This window comes from Cavia porcellus, unplaced genomic scaffold, assembly GCF_034190915.1.
Source record: "Cavia porcellus strain 051 isolate PalLab524CR breed Dunkin Hartley unplaced genomic scaffold, mCavPor4.1 scaffold_32, whole genome shotgun sequence".
NCBI lineage: Eukaryota > Metazoa > Chordata > Mammalia > Rodentia > Caviidae > Cavia > Cavia porcellus.
Window position 1 is genome coordinate 17,107,854 of NW_026947515.1, and position 24,716 is coordinate 17,132,569.

General features: G+C 47.7%; 3 protein-coding genes across 15 annotated transcripts in view; 2 read left to right on the forward strand and 1 right to left on the reverse strand.

The window, feature by feature from the left end:
- Strada (STE20 related adaptor alpha) overlaps positions 1-14,463 on the forward strand; it is a 30,374-nt gene extending 15,911 nt beyond the window's left edge. For 6 of the 8 annotated variants that reach the window (XM_003465836.5, XM_005001972.4, XM_013148376.3 and 3 more), the window contains 9 exons: positions 4,247-4,349; positions 4,843-4,964; positions 7,088-7,196; positions 7,314-7,437; positions 9,843-10,014; positions 10,574-10,678; positions 12,847-13,088; positions 13,367-13,409; positions 13,618-14,463. In XM_003465836.5, coding sequence (XP_003465884.2) covers positions 4,247-4,349; positions 4,843-4,964; positions 7,088-7,196; positions 7,314-7,437; positions 9,843-10,014; positions 10,574-10,678; positions 12,847-13,088; positions 13,367-13,409; positions 13,618-13,770 — 1,173 coding nt within the window. In that variant the 3' untranslated portion in view covers positions 13,771-14,463. The remainder of the gene's footprint in view (positions 1-4,246; positions 4,350-4,842; positions 4,965-7,087; positions 7,197-7,313; positions 7,438-9,842; positions 10,015-10,573; positions 10,679-12,846; positions 13,089-13,366; positions 13,410-13,617) is intronic. The other 2 variants (XM_063242625.1, XM_013148377.3) reach the window with 2 other exon arrangements.
- Positions 14,464-16,878: 2,415 nt separating this feature from the next.
- On the forward strand, positions 16,879-19,627 carry Limd2 (LIM domain containing 2). Of its 3 annotated transcripts, none has more exons than XM_013148374.3 (5): positions 16,879-17,090; positions 18,214-18,308; positions 18,449-18,493; positions 18,571-18,710; positions 18,788-19,627. In XM_013148374.3, the coding sequence occupies exons 2-5, from the start codon at positions 18,267-18,269 to the stop codon at positions 18,945-18,947; spliced, it is 387 nt and encodes a 128-aa protein (XP_013003828.1). In that variant the 5' UTR covers positions 16,879-17,090; positions 18,214-18,266; the 3' UTR covers positions 18,948-19,627. The 3 variants fall into 3 exon arrangements, with proteins under 3 accessions (XP_013003828.1, XP_003465972.1, XP_063098699.1); XM_003465924.5 differs by lacking the exon at positions 16,879-17,090 and adding an exon at positions 17,392-17,533; XM_063242629.1 differs by lacking the exon at positions 16,879-17,090 and adding an exon at positions 17,541-17,559.
- Positions 19,628-20,781: 1,154 nt separating this feature from the next.
- Map3k3 (mitogen-activated protein kinase kinase kinase 3) overlaps positions 20,782-24,716 on the reverse strand; it is an 82,342-nt gene continuing 78,407 nt past the window's right edge. For all 4 annotated transcript variants that reach the window (XM_063242620.1, XM_063242619.1, XM_005001970.4 and 1 more), the window contains one exon: positions 20,782-23,480. In XM_063242620.1, the coding sequence (XP_063098690.1) occupies positions 23,252-23,480 (229 nt within the window). In that variant the 3' untranslated portion in view covers positions 20,782-23,251. The remainder of the gene's footprint in view (positions 23,481-24,716) is intronic.

Consider the following 24,716-nt stretch of genomic DNA (forward strand, 5'->3'; position numbering starts at 1 on the left):
AGCCAGGTGTTTGTTTGGATCAGTGATGTAAGTACCTGCCGGCAAGTGCAAGGTCATGAGTTTGATCTCCTGTACCACCCCCCAAAAAATTAGAGAAAGTTTAAGGATTTTGGGGATCAGAGAAGAGAAAACTTTTAAAAAGCAGTTACTTTTCAAGCCAAGCATGGTGGCGCACTCCTGTAGTTCCAGCATTTGAGAATCTAAGGCAGGAGGAGGATCACTGTGAATTCAAGGGCAGCCGCCGTCTTGGCTACATGATGAGTTCAAGGCCAGTGTGAACTGCACAGTAAGACCTCAAACAAAACAAAGTAATTGCTTTTCACTGGGGCTGTAGTGTTAATTGGCTAAAAAGTTAGTGCTTTTTTACTCTCAGGTATGAGACTGTAATCCCTAGATTGCCTCTTGTGCCAGGAGTCTGCCAATGTGAATGTATTACCTGAGTGGTGGCATTTCTGGTGTGGGCCATTATGTTTCCAAAAGAACTTGCATTCAGTGTACTCTTTTCTTTAGCTCATGGGAATGACAAAGCCCTGGGCAGAAAACATCCAGACTTCAAACTTTGTTTAAATGATTTTTGCTTTTTAAATATGTATGATTATTATTCTAGGCACACTGGGTAATACATCAGTGAACAAGACAGATAAGATCTCTTCCTTATGGAGCTTGCATTCTAGTGGAAGAGATAGGAAACAAATGAACTATAGAGTAATGACTACTGTTAAAAAGTAAAGCAAGATGCTTTAATATAGTGAGTGGGAGCCCACTTATACTGCTGGATGAGTCTTCTTTGAAGAGTTGACATTTAAGTTAAAATCTCAGTGATGAGGAAAAGGCATTGATAAGAAAATGGAAGGCCAGTGAAGAGTAGGCCAGAGATGGAGACGCGCAGACCTGTAGTGGAGGTAGAAGTGTTCCCAGCAGAGGGTGACTAGGAGAGGCTTTTTAAGATTGGGCCATGCTTGTTTGGGGGCGAGGAGTAAGGGGAAGAGATCTGAGAGGCAGGAGTCAAATCATGTGGACATTCCTAGGCCAGAGTAGGGAGTTTGGGTCTGAAAACAGCCAACTGAGCTTTCTGTTAACCAGTGACATTGATTTTATTGAGAGCAAGAGTATGTACCATGGTTTTAGAGTTGAGAAGACAAGATTCTTAATGACTAATAGCATAAATTTTAAACAAACAGAGATTCACCATTCTAAAGCTTTGCTTAAATTGCTGAAATTGCATTTGTCTCTTGTTATGTATCTCTGTCACTTGTGTCAACCTTCTGGCTCTGACACCCAAGTACAGGGATTAAAGACATGTGCCATCATGCCTGGCTCCACCTTTGTTTTTGTTCTTTTCACCCTTTGCCATTTTGTTTGAATAGAAAGTCACTAAAAGTAGATGGTAATAGAGAGGAAAATAGAATTCATATATATTGAATACCCGTTATATACCAGGTAATGCTAAACTCTACATATTTTGTAATATTGTAATATTGTTATAATAGTCATAACAATGGAAATTATACCACCGCTGAGACTCTAAGAGATTAAAACAGTAATGGCAAACGTTTTAAAAGTTTTCAGTGATGTGAACAGCCCACTATAGCATGAATGCCGGAGGTTCACCACCACTTGGTTAGAGTAACTTGCCTGAGGTTACAGGCAGTGATAGGCCCAAATTCAAATTCTGCCTCTGTCTGGCCACTAAATACTGTGCCATATATTTTACTGAAACTAGCTGTTCCAAATTATCTTTCCTAAAATTTAACAGATATTAGTCACAGAAGCTTCCTGAACAGGTACCACTGAGAAATGCTAGGTTAAACAGAGCTGAACAAGTTTCTTTACTACAGAACTTCCCCATGCTTTGCTATGGAAATAAGTCTTATGATTCTTCATGACAGAAAGCACGTGCATTGCCTAGCTTCATTGACTGTAGAAACTTTTCTCTTATACCAAGTGCCAAGTTCAGTGTTCTTTGGGGCCTACTTTGGGAAAATCCTGTACCAAAAACAACTCAGTAGCAAACATACCTAAGATAGGAAGAAACATTTCACCTTGAAGAAAATCCACATGTCCAATAAGTATGTAAAAAGATACTTACCTTCATTAGTAATCAGGGAACTATAAATCAGGTCTACCATGAGATTGCCAAAAAAATAATAAATCTGAAATACCAAATATTGGGAGAAAGATGAGTTAACAACAACACATGTGTGTTTGGGTATAACCATTTTGGAAAACAATTTGGCATGGTCTCACAAAGCTGATTGTTCATATACTCTGTGACCTGCCAGTTCTGTCCACTCCTAGGTATAAGCATAGTCAGGAGACATATTCAGACATGTTTGTAGTAGCACAGTTCATCATTGCAGAATTGGAAAACAATTAAAAGGCTTATTAGTGTTTAGATAAACCAAGGTATACGTTCATGAGAGGAATATTATTTAACAGTGAAAGTGGAAGAATGACACCAAATACAGCTGAATCTTAGAACAAAGTGGATTACATTAAAAATGGACTTTGGTGATTGAGTTGCTTGACTCTTTAGGGTCAATTAACTAAGTTGTGAAGGAGGCAGAGCCCATTTGGGTTCGTTCCTCATAGTCACTGTCAAATATGTATATATATTTGGGGTTTGGGGGAGGTATTTTTGTTTTGTTATGTTTTGTTTTGCTTTTAGAAAAGATCTCACTGTGTAGTTCGGGCTGGCCTCAAACTCCAAGCATCCTTCTTGCTTCAGCCTCCTGAATGCTGGGATTACACTTAGGTGTGCCACCACACCTAGCTATGCAGCATCGTATATTTTGAAACTAGATATGCCCAAAATATCAACAAAAAGTATATTAATTTCCCTGGTGTAGGTCTAGGTCTTGTGTCATTTAATCTCCTTGATCCTCATTTTTGTTACTGAGCTATGGGGAAGATCAGCTACACTGTACAATGCTCAGAAAAGTATATATGTTCAAATAACATTTGACCATGATCTATTTTGTTTTCTTTTGTTTTTTACTTTGTTTTGTTTTGTTTTGAGACAGGGTTCACTGAGTCACTAAATTACCCAGGCTGAGTTTGATTCTCCTTGCTTCAGCCTCCCAAAGTACTAGAATTATGGGCATGCTTTGCCTGAGCATACTTGGTTCTTTCTTTTTTTTGGTACCAGGGATCAAACACATGACTACATGCTTGCAAGGCAAAGCTAAATCCTCAGCCCTGAGCATACTTTTTATGGGTTCTTCTTTGGTTGAGATCTAAAGGCTGTGTCCCTGGCCTCTGGCTCAGTGCACCGCTCACTTGTAAATGTGAGGAAATGGGAAGCCTAGACTCTTAGTTTGCTAAAAAAGTATCATCTTCTAACCATATTTTTTCCTTCTTTTCATTTTCTTTTTCTCTTTTTCTTATGCATTACTGGGGATTGAACCTGAGGCCTTTGTACTGAGCTACTACCTCAGCTCTTTTTAAAAAAATTTTTTTTTATTTTGTGGTACTGGGTATTGAACCCAGTGCCTTTGCACTAAACTACATCTCCGGTTCCTTTTTTATTTTGAGATAGGATCTCATTAAATCACAGAATTACCCAGACTGGGCTCAAATTTGTAATCCTTCTGCCTCAGCCTCCTCAGGTACTGTGTACCACCAGGCTAACTGGACACATTTTTCTTAGAGCAAGATTTAGCATTTGACCTTTTGGGATCTTGTTGTCAGGACCTGCATGGTGGCACACTCCTGTAACCCCAGCACTCAGAAGGCTGAGGCAGGACGATCATTGCAAGTTTGAGACCTGCCTGGGCTACAAAGTGAAGCCAAGGTCAGCCTGAACTGCATAACAAGACTATGTCCCAAAAAGACACATAGAGGATCCTAGTGCATCAGGAAATTAAAGAGAACTCTTCACCTATCTTGTCTTCTCTTTTCTAAACACGTTTTTCTCCAGACATCCTTTCCCCAAGTAAGAATTTCATAGACTTACGCAGATAAATTAGTGACAAGCAGTTTGGCAGCAGATGCATAGGTTTTTGTTGCCCTGGTGCATTCGTACATATTGCCAGCACTTACTTGCTCTGACATCACTGCTGATTATTGCACTGAGCATCTGATGCTTTATTTCTCCTCAAATAATACTGGCACTATTTCTTTGTCACAGAATCAGGATTTATGTGTTTATTTAGATGTGAGTATCCTCATGAGTCCAAATTATCACATCTACCCCACTCCCATTTTATCCCATTTTCTCTATTAATCTATTTTTCTTTTTCTTTAGACCAATGAGGCGAGCTCAGAGTCGATAGCATCCTTCTCCAAACAAGAGATCATGAATTGCTACCTGCCAGAGGCAGGGTGTTATGAGCTGCTCAGTGTTATAGGTAATGTGCTGGAATTGTTACTGCTTTTCTGCTCCACAGAACTGCTACAGCTTTTTCAGCTAGTTACAAGATTCATGGTTCTGAGGCAGTTCGTGCAGACGGTGATCCCAGTACTCAGGAGGCTGAGGCAGGAGAATTGATACAAGTTCATAGCCATAGTGAGTCCAGGATCAGCATGAACCGCAAAACTAGACCCTTTCACAAGGCAAGACCAGACCAAACCTGGCTTTTGTGAGTTTTCTTTGGGTTCCTGCTGTCAGGTATTAGAAGAAGTTAAGTTTCCAGGAGAGAAGATCTTTTGCAATATTTTCTTCATGGCCATGCAAATCTGATGTCCTGGGCTTTAGTCAGGTAGAAAGGTTGACTAAAAAAGAACTAAGAGGGCAAAAGCTGAGAAATTTAACTTTCCTGATAAAATCAAGTTATTTTTGTTTAAAGAACACAAAAAGAAACCTTGGCTATTGTCTTAAACAGTGTCATTCTTTTCTTTTAGGCAAAGGATTTGAGGACCTAATGACAGTTAATCTTGCCAGGTACAAACCAACAGGAGAGTATGTGACAGTACGCAGGATTAACCTGGAAGCTTGTTCCAATGAGATGGTGACATTCTTGCAGGTAATAAAACATGAGCATGACCCTGGAGGGTGGGCTCTCAGTCCCATAGTAATTGCAGTGCATCTCTTACCTCAGTCTATTGAAAGGTTATGATGAGAAACAGAAGTAGGGCAAGTGTTCAGAAGTCACAGAGGCTTTCAGTGAAGAACCTTAGGCCTTTTACATTAAGGAATGGGCTGTAAGACTGCTCGACCCAGTTTATATTACCATTTTCTTCTTTATATATTCCTTTCTGGCTCATTTATTCATTTATTATTCAGAAAGGCTAAGTGACATGGCCTCAGTCACACATTACTAAGTGGCAGAGCAATGAATTGGAGCCAGGTAATGTTGTTCCAGATGCAGGGCTGTGAACCCTCCACTAGGGCCATCTTCTAGCTATTAACATCCTGTTTGCCTGAGATTCTTTGCTATGCAGAAACAACCAGTTGCTCTCTTGTTGCACTGAGTCCACAGCAGCTAGACTTTTCCCTGGCTGATATAGCTTGGCTTTAGGGCGCAGCTCAACACATGTTCAGTACATATGCCTGCAGCCCAGCCTCTTCTGCATTTGCTAGGTTTTCCTGAATTGATGATGCTCACCTCATGGTGCTCTAGCTCCTTTGTTCCAAGTAGTTTGATGGAGCTAATAGTGGAGCGGAAGGCTAGTCCAAGCTAAGTTATGTGAAAAAAACACCAACAAATTTGCTTTAGAGCTTGTTGGATTGTATGATTCTTTTGGCTTTTATTTTCTGAAGCAGTAGTCAGGTAGAAGATACAGCCCACTTAGTCTTAGTTTGTGTCCCAAAGGCTAAGATCCTGAAATTTCTATAGTTCTTGTATCTAATTAATTAGTTAATTAATTAGTCTTTTTTTGAGACAGGGTCTCACTATGCAGTTCAGGCTGGTCTTGAACTTGCAACATTCCTCATGCCTCAGCCTCCTAAGTGCTGGAATTACAGGCATGTACCGCCATGCCTGGCTGTAATTATTTATTTTTTATACTTGGTATAGCTGCTTCTGAGGAAGGGATCACTCGGTCTGAGGTTACTGAAAAAGTATCTTCTAATGTTTATCAATTATCATTTGTTCCTTAATACCTTGTTTCTGTCAATTATCGTATTTTTTTTTCTTTTTCTTTTCTTTTTTTTTTTTTGTCTTTTTCCTTTTTATCGGTACCAGGGATCGAACTCATGACTGCCTGCTTGCAAGGCAGGCGCTTATGCCAATGAGCTAAATCCCCAGCCCCCATTTTTTAAAATCAGTACCAGGGATCAAACTCACGACTGCCTGCTTGCAAGGCAGGCGCTTATGCTGCTGAGCTAAATCCCTAGCCCCAATTATCATATTTTTATAAAATAGGAAAATTTGTTTTCTTTTTTATTGGTGTATATATAATATTTATATTTGTTTGGGGGTTGGAGCTTTTTTGTTTGTCTCTTAGTTTTTGTATTTTTTGAGACATAGTCTCACTAAATCACTGTTTGCCTTGTTGGGCTTGAATTTGTGATCCTCCTGCCTCAGCCTCCCTATTTCTGGGGTTACAGACATAAACTTCCATGTACAGCTTCTTTTGGTTTTTTGAGATAGTGTCTTACTATGTAGTCCTGTGTGGCCTTGAATTTGCTGTGTAGCTGATGCTGGGCTCAAACTTACAGTCTTCCTATCTCAGATGTCCAAGTGCTGGATTACATACCACTCAGGTTATTTTCCTTTTCTCCCGTCCTCCTTCCCTCCCCTGCCTACCTCCCTTCTTCTTTCCTTCTTTCCCTCTTTTTTTCTTTTCTTTTTTTTAAGATAGAGTTTTAGAGTTTTGCTATATAGTTCAGACTGATCTTGAACTCACTATGTAGCCTAAACTGACCACAAACTCATGATTATCCTCCTGCCTCAGCCGACCAAGTACTTGAGATTCTTGAGTTAGCTGTCAGAGCTACCCTACAAAGCTGGCAAAGCGGGTTGGCTTCCTTATGGGGAAGCCTAGTTTCTCCTACAGTGGAAGCACTCAATTAGGCTTCTCCCATGCCTCTGAGAAGAGCTGCCGAAAGAACAAGGTCCTATATTACTCATGCTGTCACATTCATATTAAGCAGTACTCTGCAGTGCCCACTTGATTCTGATTTCAGCTTTCCCATTGCTTTCAGGGGGAGCTTCATGTCTCTAAACTCTTCAATCATCCCAATATCGTGCCATATCGAGCTACCTTTATTGCAGAAAATGAACTGTGGGTAGTCACGTCATTCATGGCATATGGTGAGTAGGAAAGGGTTCCTGGAAGCGGGAGTTTTTATAACTCCATTGGCAGATTACCTGTGTGATGTTTTCTTTCTTTGTCACCCTTTGCTATTTTGTTACAATTCTCTTCTTCAGGTTCTGCAAAGGATCTCATTGGTACTCACTTCATGGATGGCATGAATGAACTGGCAATTGCTTATATCCTGCAGGGGGTTCTGAAGGCTCTGGACTACATCCATCACATGGGTTATGTGCACAGGTAACATTCTTTTTTGGAGGTTTGGTTTTGGTTTTAGTTTTTGAGACAGGATCTCACTATGTAGTCCAGGCCGATCTTGAACTTCACTGCCTTAGCATCCAGAGTGCTAGAATTATAGGCAAGATCCACCTCTCCCAGCTATGCACGGGTACCTTCTTAAGTGGCTTCACTTTATTAATAAGAGTAGATATCTGAGACCATGAGCCCTGGAGGAAATATTTGAAAGTTGACTTCAATTAATGAAGCCAGAGTTTATAATCAGGATATGCATTCTGACCTTGCCCCTGACTTGGGAGACAGTCATTTAGCCTATCAATGCTAAAGCCATTGACTTTCTTTATTGAGCAGCTTGGTCCTGAGTATTGGTTTGGTTTCATTTTGTTTCATTTTTTGAGACAGGGCAGGTTGTTATCGTGTAGTTCAGGCTAGCTTTGAATTCATTATGTAGCCCAGGCTGGCCTGGAATTTGTGGTGATCCTCAGGCAAGACACCAAGAAGATTAAAGGCCTAAATATAAATTTAAACTACAGACTTAACCAGAAGGAAATAGTTTTTGAGATCTGAGTCATAAAAGGCCTTCGATGTATTTTAGAAATGTGACATTAACTAAAAAAAAAAAAAAGTAGATGAATTTGATTATATCAAGATTAAAGATTGCTGTTCAATAAAGAACACCATGAAAAACTGAAGAAACAAGTAACAGTGGAAAATGTTAACGTCTAACGCACAAAGATTAATAACAAGGAAATCTTGCAAAGCAACAAGAAAAGCACAGCAAAGTAGTGAGTGGGCAAAGGATATGAAGTTTATGTAAGAGAAAACTCCAGAGATTAGAGATCATAGGGACACTCAACCTAGCAGTCAGAGAAAAGCACATGAAAAGATGTCGCTTTGTACACACGTGAGTAGTGGTAGCAGCTAGGTGTGACGGTGCAAGCTTGTAATTCCAGCACTCTGGAAGCCTGAGGATCACCACAAATTCCAGGCCAGCCTGGATTACATAATGAAGATGGGATCACAGATTTTAGCTTAGCCTGGGTAACTTAGGAAAATATGTTTCAAAAAAAGAAAGAAAACCTATGGCGGAGCTTTCAGTGATCTACAGCCCACTGTAGCATACGTGCTATGAATTCACCACCACTGGCCTAGGGGGGATAGCTCAGTGCAAAGGCTCTGGGTTCAGCCCCTAGTACCATTTGAAAAAAAAAAAAAAGACCAGTGGTGAGTAGAAGGCCAGATGAGTCCTAGTGCAGTAAGGAGATGGCTGCGTCCTGATAGCGGGATATGCCAGTGCTGCCTCTGGGTGTATGTCTCAAGAAACAGACTCATTGGGCATGTATGGAGATGTCACTGGTCATATTTGTACTGAGTACAGGTAGTATGGATGTCCTTCCCTGGAGAATAGATGAATAAAAGTGTTAGATCCTGCCCAGGACTCAAGATGACAGTTAGAAGCAAAAATCTGCTGGATGTGATGGTACATGCCTGTAATTTCATTTACTATGGAGGCTGAGATTAGGAGGATTGTAAGTTCTAGCCCAGCCTGGGCAACATAAAAAAAAAAAATAGGGCTGGGATGTAGCGCTTGGTGGTAGAGGATCCTTGTGTTCAGTTCTCAGCACTGGAGTAGAGTTAGGGGGCAGAGATCAGAGGACACAGATAATGATACTTTTTTTCTTTTTACACAGATGGTCTTAGATATGTAGCACTGAGTAAAAACAAAACCAAAAAATACTCTAAGACATAGCATGGAGTGAAAAAAGAAGAACAAGTTGGGTAACAGACCTATTAGATTGAGGACATATACATACAAAACAGTGATACACTTTTTTTTTCTTTTTTTGGGGTCTTTCAAAAAACAGGGTTTCAGCTGGCCTTGGGCTCACTTTGTAGCCTAAGCTACTCTCGAACTTGCAGTGATCTTCCTGCCTCTGCCTCCCAAGTGCTAGGATTACAGGAGTGTGCTCCATGCCCAGCTAAAACTGTGGTATACTTTAAAAGAATTTCTATAAACAAGCACAGATGTTTTCAGTCTCCCCAATGGTTCTGTCCAACTTATTCTTCCTTTTTCACTCCATGTCATGTTTTAGAGTATTTTTGGTAGGAAATGGGGGAAAGAGGATCTTACACATAAAAGAGAACAAGTCATAAGAAAAATTTTGAATTTTATATGTAAATGGCCTCATGTTGTTTTCTCTTTTCCTGTGTATGTTTGACATTTTTCATAAAAATGTGTTTGTGTATATATAAAGTGCATACACACACACACACACACACACACACACACACACCCCATCCCCACCCCTACCCCCCGGGAGAAAGCCAACTAAATAGAGTGTGTAGAGACAAAGGTTTGTAGCATGAAGGGCTCCAGCTGCCCATGGCACCCTTTCTGCCTCCCCCAGGAGTGTCAAATCAAGCCACATTCTGATCTCTGTGGATGGGAAAGTCTACCTCTCTGGTTTACGCAGCAACCTCAGCATGATCAGCCATGGGCAGCGGCAGCGAGTGGTCCACGATTTTCCCAAGTACAGTATCAAGGTTCTGCCTTGGCTCAGCCCAGAAGTCCTCCAGCAGGTGTGTGTACTGATCCTAAGGTGTCCCTGTCGGTCCTACCAACTCACGATTCTCAAGATGTCCCCAAGAATTTCCTGGGATAGGGAAGAGTGCTTCTGAGTGGAGTACGGGGTTCTGGAGGGAGGAGTCCCAGTTGGCCAGGTGCGCTAGCAGCCCAATCAGCATGGGCATTACCTGCCTACTGTGGATGGATGTAGTTTTTATTTGCTGGGGTCCTAAAGCATACTTGATGTTAGTGCAGCTCCCTTCAGGGGTCCTTCCCACCTATGGAAGAGTGAAGGTTTTGGAACTACTTGGGGCTCTCCAGATCCATATGCTGAGCTGGAGCATCAGCCCCAGTACTTCCTCCTACTTATTACACAGCAAACCAAACATTTGTTCCTTGTAAAAATAGCAGTCAATCTGCAGTAGTATAAGCAAGGTCCAATTACCAGCTGGTCTCAGCTGTGGGGTAGGCATTCTTTTCTTACTGTTTTTGATTCACTTTTTTTTTTTTTTTCCCTTTAACAAACACCAGACTACAAGTAAAACATCTGTGGCTTTCTTTTTCCTGACTTAGAATCTTCAGGGTTATGATGCCAAGTCTGATATCTACAGTGTGGGAATCACAGCCTGTGAATTGGCCAATGGCCATGTCCCCTTTAAGGATATGCCTGCCACCCAGGTGAGCCTGCAACCCAGTGCTTCCTTTCTTGCCTGCCTTTCCCAAATGTTTGTGGTTACCTGTCTCACTCAGGGACACTGACTAAGGTTTCTAAGATGAAAGACATGGTTCATTTTTTCAAGAAGAGCAACCTCTTTCTCCCAGGGGGGATGAGTGTATATTGCTTCTCCATATGTGAAATGCTGCGGTCACAGAGCCCAGCCCGGGCTGGGGAGATCCCAAGGGCATTAGTGTAAATAGGAGCTCATATACTTTATATCTACTTAAAACATATAAACTAAGCTAACCAGTTTTTGTAAAATATCTTCTATCTTCCTACTTTGATAAAGAAGGTCAGTTTCCAATTTAGAATTCTCAGGCATCTCAGAGTTACACGCCTGCACACTCTGCCCCACGTCTTTGGAAACTTCACTGCACAGGCTTGCCTTCTGTCTACTGCCCTTTGACTTCTGTCTGTTGCCTTTCCACTTGGGCGCACCCTCCAGCTTAGGAGTATCCAGGCAGTGGCACAATCTCCTTAATGGACATCCCCAGCAAGGAGGCTTGCCCGGGCCTCATTACATCCAGGAAGTTTAATTGGGCGTCATCTGGGCAGGGATTACCTGAGTTCCCGGGTGCGAGGGGCATGGTCTAGAACTGGGAGAACATTGACACAAGGGCAGCTAGAGGATATCAGGCTTGGGTTAAGTCTTAAAGGCAAAGAGCAATTTCACCAGGTGAAGAGTAGGAACAGAAGCTGATTCTTTAGGCCCACAGTCAAGAAAGAACAGGATCTGTGGGACAGCATAGTTGTAAATAGCTAAAGTACAGGTGCTGCGGGGGGAGGCCATCTGGGTGATGAGACCGGAGAAAGAAGCAAGAGCACCTCATGAAGAGTTTTGTGTGTCACCTGAAGGCATTTGGCTCCTGCTCCAAAACGAAACACAGAGCATGTGGAGAATTCCTCCTGTAGGACACAGAGCAACAGCAAGAGCAAAAAAAAAAAAAAAGAAGAAGAAGAAAAAGCAGATATATAGGCCAGGGATTTAGCCCAGTGGCATAAGCACCTGCCTTGCAGGTGAATTCCATCCCGGTACAAAAAAAAAAAAAAAAAAAAAAAATATATATATATATATATATATATATATATATATAAGTTTAAGAAGATCATTCTAATAAGTGGATTAAATCTGGCAGATAGTTATGATGGCTTGGACATTTAGGTAAGGTATCAGGAAAGCTAATAAATATAATTCAGTAACTGAAGAATGTATAGAAAAAAATAGAATGCTCAGGAAAAAATTAAAAGGTTATTTAGGGGGCTAGGGATATAGCTCAGTGGCAGAGTGCTTGCCTAGAATATGAGAGGCACTGAATTAGATCCCCAGTACCATAAAAAATCAAAAACAAAATTTATTTTGGGTGCAAAAGCCTTAGATCTAGAAGTAGCACCATCCAGAACTTTGTACAGTGATGAAATGTCTATACCTTTGCTGACTAGTATGGCAACCAATAGCTACCTATAGGCATTAAGCATTTAAAATATTTCAGTGAGACTGAGGGACCGAGTTTTAAACTTGATTTAATTTAAATATAAAGAGCCACACATAGTTAGTGCTGCCTTAGAGAAATTTCTGTATTTTTGGCTTGAACAGCTCATTAAGTTCATGAAAATGCCCATGAAGATAGCAGTATTCAGAGTGGGGTTGGGTTCACATGTACGTTTTGAGAGCTTCATAACAGCTGCCCACACCTGGCAAGATCCTGGGTACACTACGCGGCCTTTTTTTGTGATACCCCAGGATGAGGCACTACAGGTATTACATTGTGAACTCATTGGGCCCACATGTATATGGCAGCCTGGGGGCTGGGCTTCAAGGAAAGTGACTGGATTGTTCCCTCCACCTTAGGGTAAGGGCTGAACGAGTTAGTGGGGAGAGGAAACTGTGGGCCCTTCCTCCAGCCACAGTGAAGGGTTCTCACAATCTTTCCTGTCTTCCTCTTTCCTCTATTGGCCTAGCCAGGGGGAAGCTGCGAAGCCAGTGGCCAGCGTTCCTTTAGAAAAGTTAGCTTGATTCAGCTTCCGTCTTTTCTCCCAAAAGATCTCATTTATAGGCAGATCATATTTCTAAAGAGGCCCCTTAGGCCTTGGGACCCCTTCCAGCTCAGACCCTGACTCTCCTCCCCAGATGCTGCTGGAGAAGCTGAATGGCACAGTACCGTGCCTGTTAGACACCAGCACCATCCCTGTCGAGGAGCTGACCATGAGCCCCTCACGTTCAGCAGCCAACTCTGGCCTGGGTGAGAGCCTGGCCACCGGCATCCCACGGTCTTCCAATGGTGACTCGCCTTCCCACCCCTATCACCGAACCTTCTCCCCACACTTCCACCATTTTGTGGAGCAGTGCCTTCAGCGTAACCCAGATGCAAGGTATGCTGCTGGCATGGGGCTGGGCTCTGGGGAGCAGCAAGAGGAGAGGAAGTTGCAGAGTTGGGCCAGGGTGTGAGGGCTTGTGCTTCTCAAAGGCTCTGTAAGGGTCTGTAAGGCTCTGTAAGGGTTCCGAGGAGGAAAGTGCGGCTCCGCAGCAAAAGAGGTCGTCAGTTCGTGGGTTAGCTAAGAACCCAGTATTGGCGAGCTGAAGAAGAGATGAGAGGCAGGGTTGGGAAGTGGGTACCGGGTGATGTGGCTCTCTTCCCCTTTCTCTCCAGGCCAAGTGCCAGCGCCCTTCTGAGCCACTCCTTCTTCAGACAGGTATAAGACAGTCTCCCCTGGCTCCTTGTGTCTTCTTGCCTGTGGGTCTAGTTGCCTGAGTTCCCTCAGCCCTGTAACTATGGGGTCTTTAGGTATTTTCTCCTGCTGTTTTTGAATTAGAGAAATAAAGCCCCCAAATTCTACTTCTTCCTCTTTATTATCTTCAGTTCTATAGTCTATTTCACCACTCAACTCTGTCCTTCCACAGATCAAGCGACGCGCCTCAGAAGCTTTGCCTGAATTGCTTCGTCCTGTCACCCCAATCACCAATTTTGAAAGCAGCCAGTCTCAGGATCACAGTGGGATCTTTGGCTTGGTAACAAACCTGGAAGAGCTGGAGGTGGATGACTGGGAATTCTGAGCCTCTGCAGACCAGGCATGTTCTCCAGCTCGGCATCGGCTGGCACATTCCCAACCTCCTGGCTGCCAAATGGGTAGCAAGGACCTTGCCAGCAGAGCTGCTTGCTGGCTCACGGGAAGGACATTCTGGGAGAGATGTCTTCACTGCTCTGTGATTTTTAAGACATAAGGACTCACAGGATTTCGAGGATTCAGTAAGCTGACACGCCCCACCCAGAGAGCTGAGGTGACCTCATCAGAAGGAAGACATGCTGTGCTGGCCCTGGGAATGAAGTCAAGCCCAGGGTTTGACTCATCAACCCAAGGAATTGTCACCTCTTCTTCCTACCAGTTGCTCTCCTGCCAGTGGAATTCCGTTGGGATAGGTCCGTGAAAGGGCAAGTTCAAAGCAACCTGCCTCCATTGCCCTCAGGCCTCTTCCTAATAATTGAAGAGGAACGTATTTCTTTCAAGCACCAGGTTAAAGCTAGGACAGTCCAACCTTACCTCTCATATCGCTGGGACCCAGACACCTAAGACCTTCCTGTAGCGCATCTGTGTAGCTCAACTCTTTCCTGAGAGTCTATCTTCATACCACTTGCCACCTGTCTTGGTGTTTCTCCAAGGACTATAATGTCTTGTGTCACCCAAGAGCTTCAGTCCTTATGCTGTTAGTTTCATTATCAGAACAAATTAAAATGTGTGGAGAATGGCATTGGTGTGTGTGTGCATGTGCACAGAGATTGCAGGCCTGCTTCTTCGTATGTTTTCAAAAGAGGCCGCAAAGGGTAATACTTGGATCATTGCACCCTGGGTTCTGACCCCCATAAGGGGGCCCACAGGAAGCACAGCAGTGACCTTTTACTAGATGAGACATAACAGGTTTTGAGACAGGGGTTCACTTTGTAATTTAGGCTGGATCTGAATGTACTATGTAGTTCAACCTGGCTTTGAACTCACAGTGATCCTCCTATGTCAGCCTCCTAAGCCCTAGAATGACACCACCACACCCCAAGTTTTTTTTTTTAAGACCTATAAGAGATGATCTGTTGGGGCTGGAGATTTAGCATAAGCACCTGCCTTGCAAGCAGGTGGTCGTGAGTTTGATCCCTGGTACCGGAAAAAAAAGTTTAAAAAATTGATAAAAAGAGATGATCTGTTCATCACCTAAAATTTCAAAACAACTGTACTAATTTTTGCCTGTGGCCATCAAACTATTTGAGACTAGAAGGATCTGGGTGCCAAAATTGGCTACTCTGTAGGACCACTTTGAGCCACTGTGAGTCAGGGCAGAAGATGCTGAGTTTCGGCAGAAAAGGGTGGAAGAGTTTTGTCACATAACCTGGAGAGTCTCTTTACCATTGGTATTGATACCCAAAAAGCAAGTTAAGCTTAGACCCAACAGCTGCCTGCTCCCATCACTGGTGCTGGCAGCCAGTGAGTGGGAGCACAGGGGCTGCACTAACGCAGTCCCCTCTGGTATTTCGCAAGCATATTCTGTTCTGATGCTTGTTTTGTGCATGCACAGTTCTGGCCAAGGCTGTAGGCCTTGGCAGTTCCTTGAGGTGTGGGCTCTGCTGGCTGTGGCCCCAGGCATTTGAAGTGTCAGATAAAGGAAGTGCCCCTCCCTTCTTCCTGAGGCTAGTATGAACCAACAAATGCCCTGGCCATTTCCATGGAAATTTTAACAACAGGTTAAAGATAAAAAACTTAAAAGTCTCTTCCTTTGAGCAATTACTGGGAGGGAGGTGAAGGGCATGACATCCACTATCAGTAGAGATAGGGACCTGAAGGGATGAGAGTACCCAGTTAAACGTTTCCAGCCAGCTCCTTGCTACTTTTCTTTTTAATTAATGGGCGTACTCAGAGTCTCACTATATTGCCCATCCAGACTGGTCTCAAACTCCTGTGTTCAAGAGAGACTCTTGCCTCAATTTCCCCTATCCAGTAGCTTGGGACTGTAATTGTGTGTCACCGTACTAGGCTGAAGCTCCTGTTTCTCAACACTGCATCACTTTATCGGCCACGTTTCCCTCAGAACTGCTGATTCTGTGGTCACCAACTACAGCTCAGCGCCTACAGATGGCCTTGCCTGCTGAGCAAGGCAGGGGCCTCAGGCCTGACCCCCAGCCCTGACCAGCGGGGCTCTGGGAGCCTGTTTGGGTAACCTCCTGGGCTTTCTTTCTTGCATCAAACGGCCCCCTTGGAGAATTTAAGTGTGTCTCATGGGAGACACATGCAGTTATAGAGTTCTTAAGTGCCCATCAGGGAGTCCTCAGGGTCCCCATCTCCCCCTAAGCAACACAGACAGACACACGCCTCTTCCTTCAGAGCAAACCAAAGATTGAAGGAAAAAAGTGAAGCTCAGCATGGGTACCCACTGTGGGCCCGGGAAGCGGCTGGGTGTTGGGCTGCCTGCAGCCTAGCAGGTGTGGAACTCTTCTTTTCCCTTAAAAACGCGCGGATGCACTCAGGTGCTGCCAGTTCTATTCCTGCCACAGTGTGGGAACACTGAGGCTGTGCTTCCCGGAACAACCTCCAGCCTGGCCTCTGGCAAAGCCAGTTGCTGGAACCCAGAAGCCTCAGGCTGCCGCGCAGGAGCCTGTTCAGAGCTGCCCTGTGTTTCCGCAACACAGCTGAGGCTACACACTCCGGTGGGCATCGCCGGAGCCCTGCTGTGCACTGGGACTAGGGCGGCGGCAGAGCGCCTTGCTGCTGAGCCATTTCCGTTCTCTGGAACAAGTCACAAAGTCTTCAGGCCTAGTGTCTCATTTGGGGACGAGGTTTGGGTGCCTTAGATTTGCTAGCTTGAGGGCTGACAAACCCTATCCTGAGGATGTACCCCAGCTTTCCTCAGGGCCACGATTAGCAAGCAGTCCCACAAAATCAAGCCGCTGAAACGCTCTGTACGTGGGGCCCCAGGAGAGTATGTGCCCCGGGAAGCTCACTGGGATGGGGCCCATCGGACCCCCTGGTCAGGCGGGCTACCCAGGCCCTCCCTGCAGCTCGCGGCTGGCCCGACCGGGACCTCGCAGCCTCGCCGACGGACTTGGCCAGACCTCGTGCTGCTGCCATCTTCCTCGGCGGGCCCCGCGTGCGTGGGGGCGGCCCCTGGCGGCTGGAGGACTTCGCGGCCCGTTGGGGTTCGGGGGTCATACCGGGTGTGGGCTCTGGCCTGCCTCCCGGGTCGGCCAGCAGGGTCTCAGCCTACAGGGCTAGGCAGTACTTGGGCCGTCAGGCCCTGTGTCTACAAGAGCCAACAGGGGAAACCGAGGCAGCGAAAGGCCTAGGCATGATTCGGAGAGGCGGTGCGGTCACAGCCTGAACTTGTCCCCGCGCGAGGTATGCTGTGAGGGCCTTTGGGCTCCTGTCCCCGCTATCACTGATCCCCTCTCCGCGCGCGGGTGCCTGGCACCTGGAGCCTTGGGGAGAAGGCAGACGGGACAGACCCTGGCGACCAGCGGCACGGAGCCGGGGCTGGTGCGGGCCCGGGAGCGCGATGTGGGCGCGGGGGGCAGACAAAGGCGGGGGACGGAGAACCACGGAAAGACAAAGCACGGAGGGCGGTCGGCGGCGGCAGCGGGGCCCCGGAGGCGGCTCCGGCGCGACGGAGCCAATGGGCGGGCGCGGGGCGGGGGCCGGCGGGGCGGCGCCGGCATAAGGCGGCGGTGGTGGTGGCCGCTCGGGGACCACTGGCGGCGGCGGAAGCTCGGCCCCGCTCCCTCCTCGCACCCGAGGCGGCCCCTGAGACTGACCCCCGCCCCCACGGCCCAGGCCGGGGCCCGGTGAGACCTGCGGCCAGCCGGGGAGGGTCTGCATCCAGCGCGCGAGCCTGAGCACCGAGATGGGGGGCGAGGGGCGCAGACGCCCGGCGGTTCCGCGCGTTGTTCTTTCCTGGGGCCCGAGGATCACATCCGCCCTTCAGGGGCGGGCCCTCGGGGACGCGGGGTCTAGGGGTCGGGTTCCCGCAGGTCCTCTGGCCGAGGAGCTGGCCGCGGGCGGGGGAGCGGCCTGGTGGGCAGGCGGCCAGGCCGAGCGCTGTCCAGGACTGCGCGCATGGGCCCGGCACTGGGCAGTGCGCGGCACGGTTCAAGCTGGGGCAACGGGTTCTCGCCCTGGCACTCTTGGCCCCGCCCTCGGCTGACCCCTTCACCCCAGGAGGAGTCTCCCGCAAGGCGCACTCAGAACCCGCATCTACAGTTTTTCACCGCTAACTTTGTTCTTCCACACATGGTTCCAACACAGGGACCTTGACCCAGGAGGGGGAGTCGTGGGGACTGGGGAGTGGGGGGCAGAGGGGCGGCGAAGGAATGGGTGAGGGGCGGAAGTGGCAAAACCAAGAGCAACAGGAAATGACTTAGGGAAAGTCCCAACCACAGCCCCCCAGCCCCTTTTCTGTAAACACCCCACCCTGCAGGCTGGGGGAAGGGCTCATGGGGCCCTACCAAACGACTTCCCCTTGCAGAACCCAGCGGGTGCCGCGTCTCAGCCCAGGGCCTCCATCACTTTTGAAGAGCCATGTTCCAGGCTGCAGGAGCCGCCCAGACCACCCCCTCTCATGTAGGTGACCATCCGAGTGGGAAGGATGAAGGGAGAGGAGCGGCCTGTTTGTCCAGCACCTTTTGCCCCCTCTTGAGTGGCCTGGGATCTGGGAAGGCCACTCCAGAGTCACCCCTGCACTTATTGTCCCTCTCCCTCAGGAAGCCAAAGGCGGTGGTGGCAGCAGCACTGTGCAGCGCTCCAAGGTAGGGTCCTCTGGGTAGCTGTGGGTGGAGGAAAGGGTAGGTGATGGCCAGGCCCTTGGCTGAGTGTCCCCCTACAGTCTTTCAGCCTTCGGGCCCAGGTGAAGGAGACCTGCACCGCCTGCCAGAAGACTGTGTACCCCATGGAGCGGCTGGTGGCCGACAAGCTCGTTTTTCACAACTCTTGCTTCTGCTGCAAGCACTGCCACACCAAGCTGAGGTGCGACCCTGCCCTGCCTGACTGGCCCCTGACTTTCAGCCCTGACCCGGCCTGACCTGGTTGTTCTACTTCCGCAGCCTGGGCAGCTACGCAGCTCTGCACGGCGAGTTTTACTGCAAACCCCACTTCCAGCAGCTGTTTAAGAGCAAAGGCAACTACGATGAGGGTTTCGGACGCAAGCAGCACAAGGAGCTCTGGACCCACAAGGAAGTGGACCCTAGCACCAAGACAGCCTGAGACACCCTGTAATCTTCTGCTCCCTCTGCAGAGGGCCTAGAACTGGGCCTTTGGAAGGGTGGCAAAGAGGTTGATTGTAGGCTTGGCTGGGCTGGCAGGGTAGAAGGGGGCACAGCTCCTCAGGCAGAAGATTCCAGGTGCAGGGCTCTGCTCCAGGATTCTTTCCTTCTCCCTCGGTGGGTAGGGGTGTGGGAGCAAGGACTGGCGTTTGCTCACCTGCTTCTTTCAGCCTACCCCACCCCACCTCACACCCCCCCCCTGGAAGGCCCCCAAATGTTTCCCTAACTAGGTGCCTTTTCTCCAGCAAGGAGTCAGCATGTTCCCCCTCAGGGTCCCAAGCGCCCTCACTGCCACCTGGGCTGTGTGCAGCCCCCAAGTCTCCCCATCTACCTCTGCCCTTAACCTGGACCCAAGCTACAGGGAACTGGAGGAAGGAGAGCGAGTGCGCCACCTGCTGGGCCTCGTGGTTGCCACTTCTGCAGAAGCAGGGGAGGGGATGGGGAAGTGGCGAGACAAGGCAGAACCTGCCTTTTGGGGGTTTGGGACCCTCTTGCACCAGGAAGTTAGAAGCCTCTGCCAGGGTGAGAGCCTGAGACCTGCTGGGTGGGCAGCTTCCATGCTCCCCTTTTATTCCTGCCCCTCTGTTGTGATGAACCCCATTTTAAACATGTTTAAATAGATGCTGACTCTGTTATTATGTGGCCTAAAGTGGGGTTTTGTGGTAGAAAAGATGCAGACTCACCCTATGAAGGAGAAGGGGGAACAGAGCCCAGAGCACTCTTGGCCTTGGTGGGAGGGTCAATGGATGTCAGAAATACTAGCCAGTTTTAAAAGGGGGGGGGGTGCTCTTCCACTCGGACAAGGCACTGTACCCTGCAACTGTAATGGAAACTCACTGTGCCCCTCAGCTTCGAGCTGGTACTCGCCCTGTGCCCTGGAAATCTGCAAGAATGGTGGGAACCTGTAGTGCCATTGAAGATTTTAGTGACTGCTACCTTTTAATCCCCGTTCTCCCTTATTGCTACATCTTTCTAGTGCCTTTCCAAAATCTGGGGTTGACTTTCTGTCCTGAGAGCACAGGCACACAGAGGAACTGTAATTTACAGCAAACAAGACAAGCTTAGACTGACCCCACCACCACCATGTAAAAACAGAAGTCTGGGTTGTCCTGTCCCAGAACCACTGGCTTGATTTTCCCAAAGAGCTTGCGGGATACATGAGCTGGGGGAACAAAATAATAGACCCCTGGAGGCTCTGCTGCCACCACCCTATACAACTTAAGTTCCTTGGTAATTCCTACCCAGAAAACTGGGCCTCAAGCCCTGGTGTCAGGTGAGCCACAGTGCTGTTGAGGGAGGCACTGCTCCTTGCAGAGGCAGAGAAGGCACTCAAGGCCTAGGTCCTCGGTGGAGAAGAACCTCAGAGCAGACCCAGCTTCCTGTATCACAGGTCAGTGATGGGAACGAGAATCTCCCTTTAGGTGGGTCAAGGGACATGCTGGAGAGGTGGCTTCTGAGTACTCACCTGCAAGGATGGGCTGAAGACCCTACTGGGTGCCACATACTGCAGGAATCCAGGGCATCCAGGTGATGTCCAGGTCAGGAGCACCAACAATGCTACCTTAGTAAATGACCCCCAATGTACCTACCACGCTGTATGGTGCTTGTGGCAGGGAAAGGGAGGAAGGGGGCTGAGTGCTGTGGGATGACGGCAATACTCAACCCAAGAATCCCAGGACTCCTTTAGCTGAGGGGCCCAAGCTTTTTGCTAGGTACCACACCTAGCCCCTCCCACATACCTGTAACCCCAACCAAAAGCATGGCCACAGGATGCCTCTAGTATAAATGATCCCTTTTATTGAAAGTAATGTGTGACACTGGCCTGGCTTTGCACTGCAAGCCCTCAGTCAAGATACAGTCAAATAACTATGGTTGAAGGTTCTTCTGCACAGTTCACAATTCAGATATAAACAGAGCTGGAGGGACAGGAGGGCGGTAAGGTGTGCACTGACCCAGCCCTGGCCCTTCCACGCGGGGTTGGCTGAGGCACACACACTCCACGGAATGATGGAACTGTGGCTTAACCCCTTCCCACATTAAGCCTGGGGCTGCTAACAAACTGCCAAGAACCTTTGGGCCCAGGCCATCCTAGAACCCCGTTAACTTTTCATCTGGATTAGTAAAAAAAAAACAATAAATTAAAATTAAGCAATAGCTTGGTCCTGAGGATGCTGAGCCAGCATGTCCACAGTTTTTGGCACAAAAATGAGTCATTTTTTGTTTTTTTTTGGAGTTCCAAGATTTGTTGGCTTGTTTTTAAATTCATTTTCAAAATGTTCCCTGTGAGGTAAGACCCTGGAAGTGGGGCTCTGTGAGAGCCTGGACCTGGGACACAGTCATCTTGTCAGCGACACCATGCTGTTTCCACGTGGGGGGTGGGGATGGGAGACACTAGGGACAGGGTGAGGGCCAGGGAAGGCTATGGCCATTAGGATGGGGTCACAGAGAGGCTGAGCTGCTGCTTGGCAGCTTAGGTCGAGATGATGGCTGGTCCCCACCCTGGGCAAGGGCCAGGATGGGAGGCAGGAGCATGCGTTTGCTGGCCTCGGGACAACCGCCTGTGGAAGGTGGCTTGACAGAGTCCCCTGGTAAAAAGGGGTGGCACAAAGGGGCCCAGGCCCAGTTGGCACCATGCAGCACACATTTCTGCAAAACCAGCTGCTTTCATTGTTCTCTTCTCTCTTGAGGCGTCCATCACCTGTAACAGTCTACAACTGATATATATATAAAAACCATCAAATATGATCTGAGATATAAATTAACAAGTACAAGGCCTCACATTACATGATGTGAAAAGGCTAAAAACAGCGATAGAAACTACATTCATAAAAGTGCATCGTCAACATACAACGAAGGCTTTGGCTTGTTCTGTGCCCGTGGGGAAGTGGGCATGGCTGGCAACGAGCTGCCTGGCACTAATCCCCAGCTCCCTGGAGATGCCCATCCCTGGGCACTGCCCCCCCCATTAATGACAACTCCCAAGGAAACTGGGCATTGGGAGGGAGGAGCTCTAGCAATAGGCACATTTTGGAAGGAGGCATGGAGGACCAGCGCCCAGGCTGAGGTAAATATGGCCAACTCTAAGCTGCTTGGAGATCCTGTTTCCCCGATCACTTGCCATTCCTCTCACATGGGAGGTACAAGAAGGGAAGAGACTGAGACCTCACTAGGCCAGGCAAGGTGGGCTAAAGAGAGCTGCTGGTTCTGGACAGTTGGTGGCAGCACATAGGCTTTCCCTTGTACCAGGTGGAGTGGGCTCTGGCCTGGCAGGGTCATGACTCACACAGCCGAAGACAACTGCTGGGGCTCTCCTGAACAGCTGGGTCAGGCTTGCACCCAGCTGGCCAGATGCCCTCGCAGAGTTGTCTACCTTTTCTGCTTCAGTAGGGCGATGAATGTTAGGCCAGGAGCCCAAAGGCTACCCCGGCAGCTCTTTCCAGGAAAGCCCAAGGCCCAAGCCCACACTGGGATACTCAAGAGCCCAGGGGACACACAAGTCTCCAGTTTAGAAACCGGGTACAGCGAGTGACTCCAACTTGTAAAACAGAGACAATTGCATTGACAAAACTGGGTCTCCCCGCTCAGGGGAGCAGTTACACATCTCAGGCCTCTGCTTGAGGATGCAAGGTCGTGGGGGCAGGCAGCACAGGCTCCTTCTTCCCTGAATAAGGCAGCATAACATTTGCTTCATCTTTGGTAAAGAACAAGGACTGGCAAGGCTGACCTGGGGCTCCGTAAGAGAGGGTAGCCTGTGCCTCTGCCTTCCAGGGGTTGGGGATGCTGGGCTTTACCTTAGGCTTGAGTGGGCTCTGCCAGCCACAGACACTCTGGTGGTTGCCAGACACTGGGAGGAGACACTATAACATTCTGAATGAAAATAACACTATTCAAACCCTGTGTCAGTCCTGTGCCACAGACCCCCTGGGCTTCAGCACAGACTGCAGGACACATCCCAAGGGTGGGCCCACTGCTGCCTTGCACACTGTTCCCAGCCCTTCCCCTCCACACTGAACTTGGGGGTGCCAGAGCTTAGGTCTGGTAGGCTGGGGTCTCCCAGTCCTTGAGGCTACAGATATCCCATCTGGCTCTGAGCTCCACTGGCACAAGGGGCACAGGCAAATGCTGGCTGGACTGCAGCTCCCTGGTCCACAGCTTTGCCTGGGAGAAGCAGCGAATTTGCTGAGCCCCACAGCAGCGCCTTGCCCATGCAGCAGGAGTGGCCAGCAGCAGCATGGCCTTGAGAGCTCAGTACACAAGCTGTGCAAAGTGGTGTGTGAGCAGCTCCTCAGCTGAAGGTCTCTGATGAGCCTCCACAAAAATGCGTCTCAGGAAGTCCCGGCCATGTTCAGAGATGTGAGAAGGCAGCTGAGGGTTGGTAGGCTGGGTGGCAATCTTGAAAATGGCAGCCATTGCTTCATACTCTGCCCACGGTGGTTTCTCTGTCAGCATCTCCACCACAGTGCAGCCCAGGCTCCTGGAGAGAGAGACCCCCATGTCACCCCTTGGACAGCTCCAGGCCCTGGCTGTGCACCCACTGTAGTGAAAAGAGATACTTTCCCCAGATCACACTATGGCACAAGATAGGCCAAGCTGATGGTTGCTGTCCCTGAATTCTCAGAGGACAGAAGAGGTTTCAAAGCATATAGGATAAGCCTGTATCCCACATTTACCAAGAAGCTTTTTCTTTTTTCTGTAGGGATTGTATTCAGGGCCTTTAACTCATCGCTAGTCCTTCTTTACAATTTTGAGGCAGGAGCCTAACCCCGTTGCCCTCATACTGATTAATTCATTCAGCACCCACATAAGAAATGTGGGAAGAAGCCAGGCCAGCCCCCATGTGCATGCAGGGCAACAGGGACTCTCCTGTAGGTACCCAGAGGTAGGCTAGGAGAACTAGCCAGCTATATCTTGGAGAAGCCTTGAGTGTCTGGTGAAGCTTGCCCCATACGCCACGTCCACCTGCAGAACCTGGGTTAGAAGAAACTCACATGCCTGACCCCTTCCCCTACACTGTGGGATGGGAAGCCAACATGGAAAGTGCCTGGGACCCTACAACCTTCTTGTCTGGAGGAACCCAGGAAAATGTCAAGATGAAGGAGCAATAGGCAATCTCTGGCCTCCAGCCCAAACAGAATAAGTCCAAGAGATATGGACATGGAAGAAAGTGGAAGTTGCCTGAAATTTCTCGAATGATGGCAACTGAAGTAAAGAAACTAATTTAGGGAGACTGCAAAATAAATCAATCAGAAAAAATATCTTAGGTAAAAGAAGTAATGACAAATACGTTGCTGAGCATATCTAAGGAAGACATAAAAAAACAAAAATGAGGCACATAGGGAAATGAGGGAAACCTTGAATGAACAATAGAGAGAAGAATCGGAATGCATGAAACAGACTCAAAGAGAGATATCCAAGAAATTAAAAACTCCACTGAAAGCTGGAAAACCACCTGAAAGAAACTGAAGATAGACTTTCAGAACTTGAAAACACGATGGCAGCTAGCAATTGTGAAACAGAAGATCTCTTAAAAATAACAAGGAACCAGGAAACAACAATTCAGTGGCTCTAAGGGCAAAAAAAAAAATCATTTAAGAATGATAAGTGTCAGCAAAAAACAGGAGTCAACACAAAAGACATAAAAAGATTATTTACAGAAATAATAACAGAGAACTTCCAAAGGGAAAAGGACCTGACATACAGATAAGTGGGG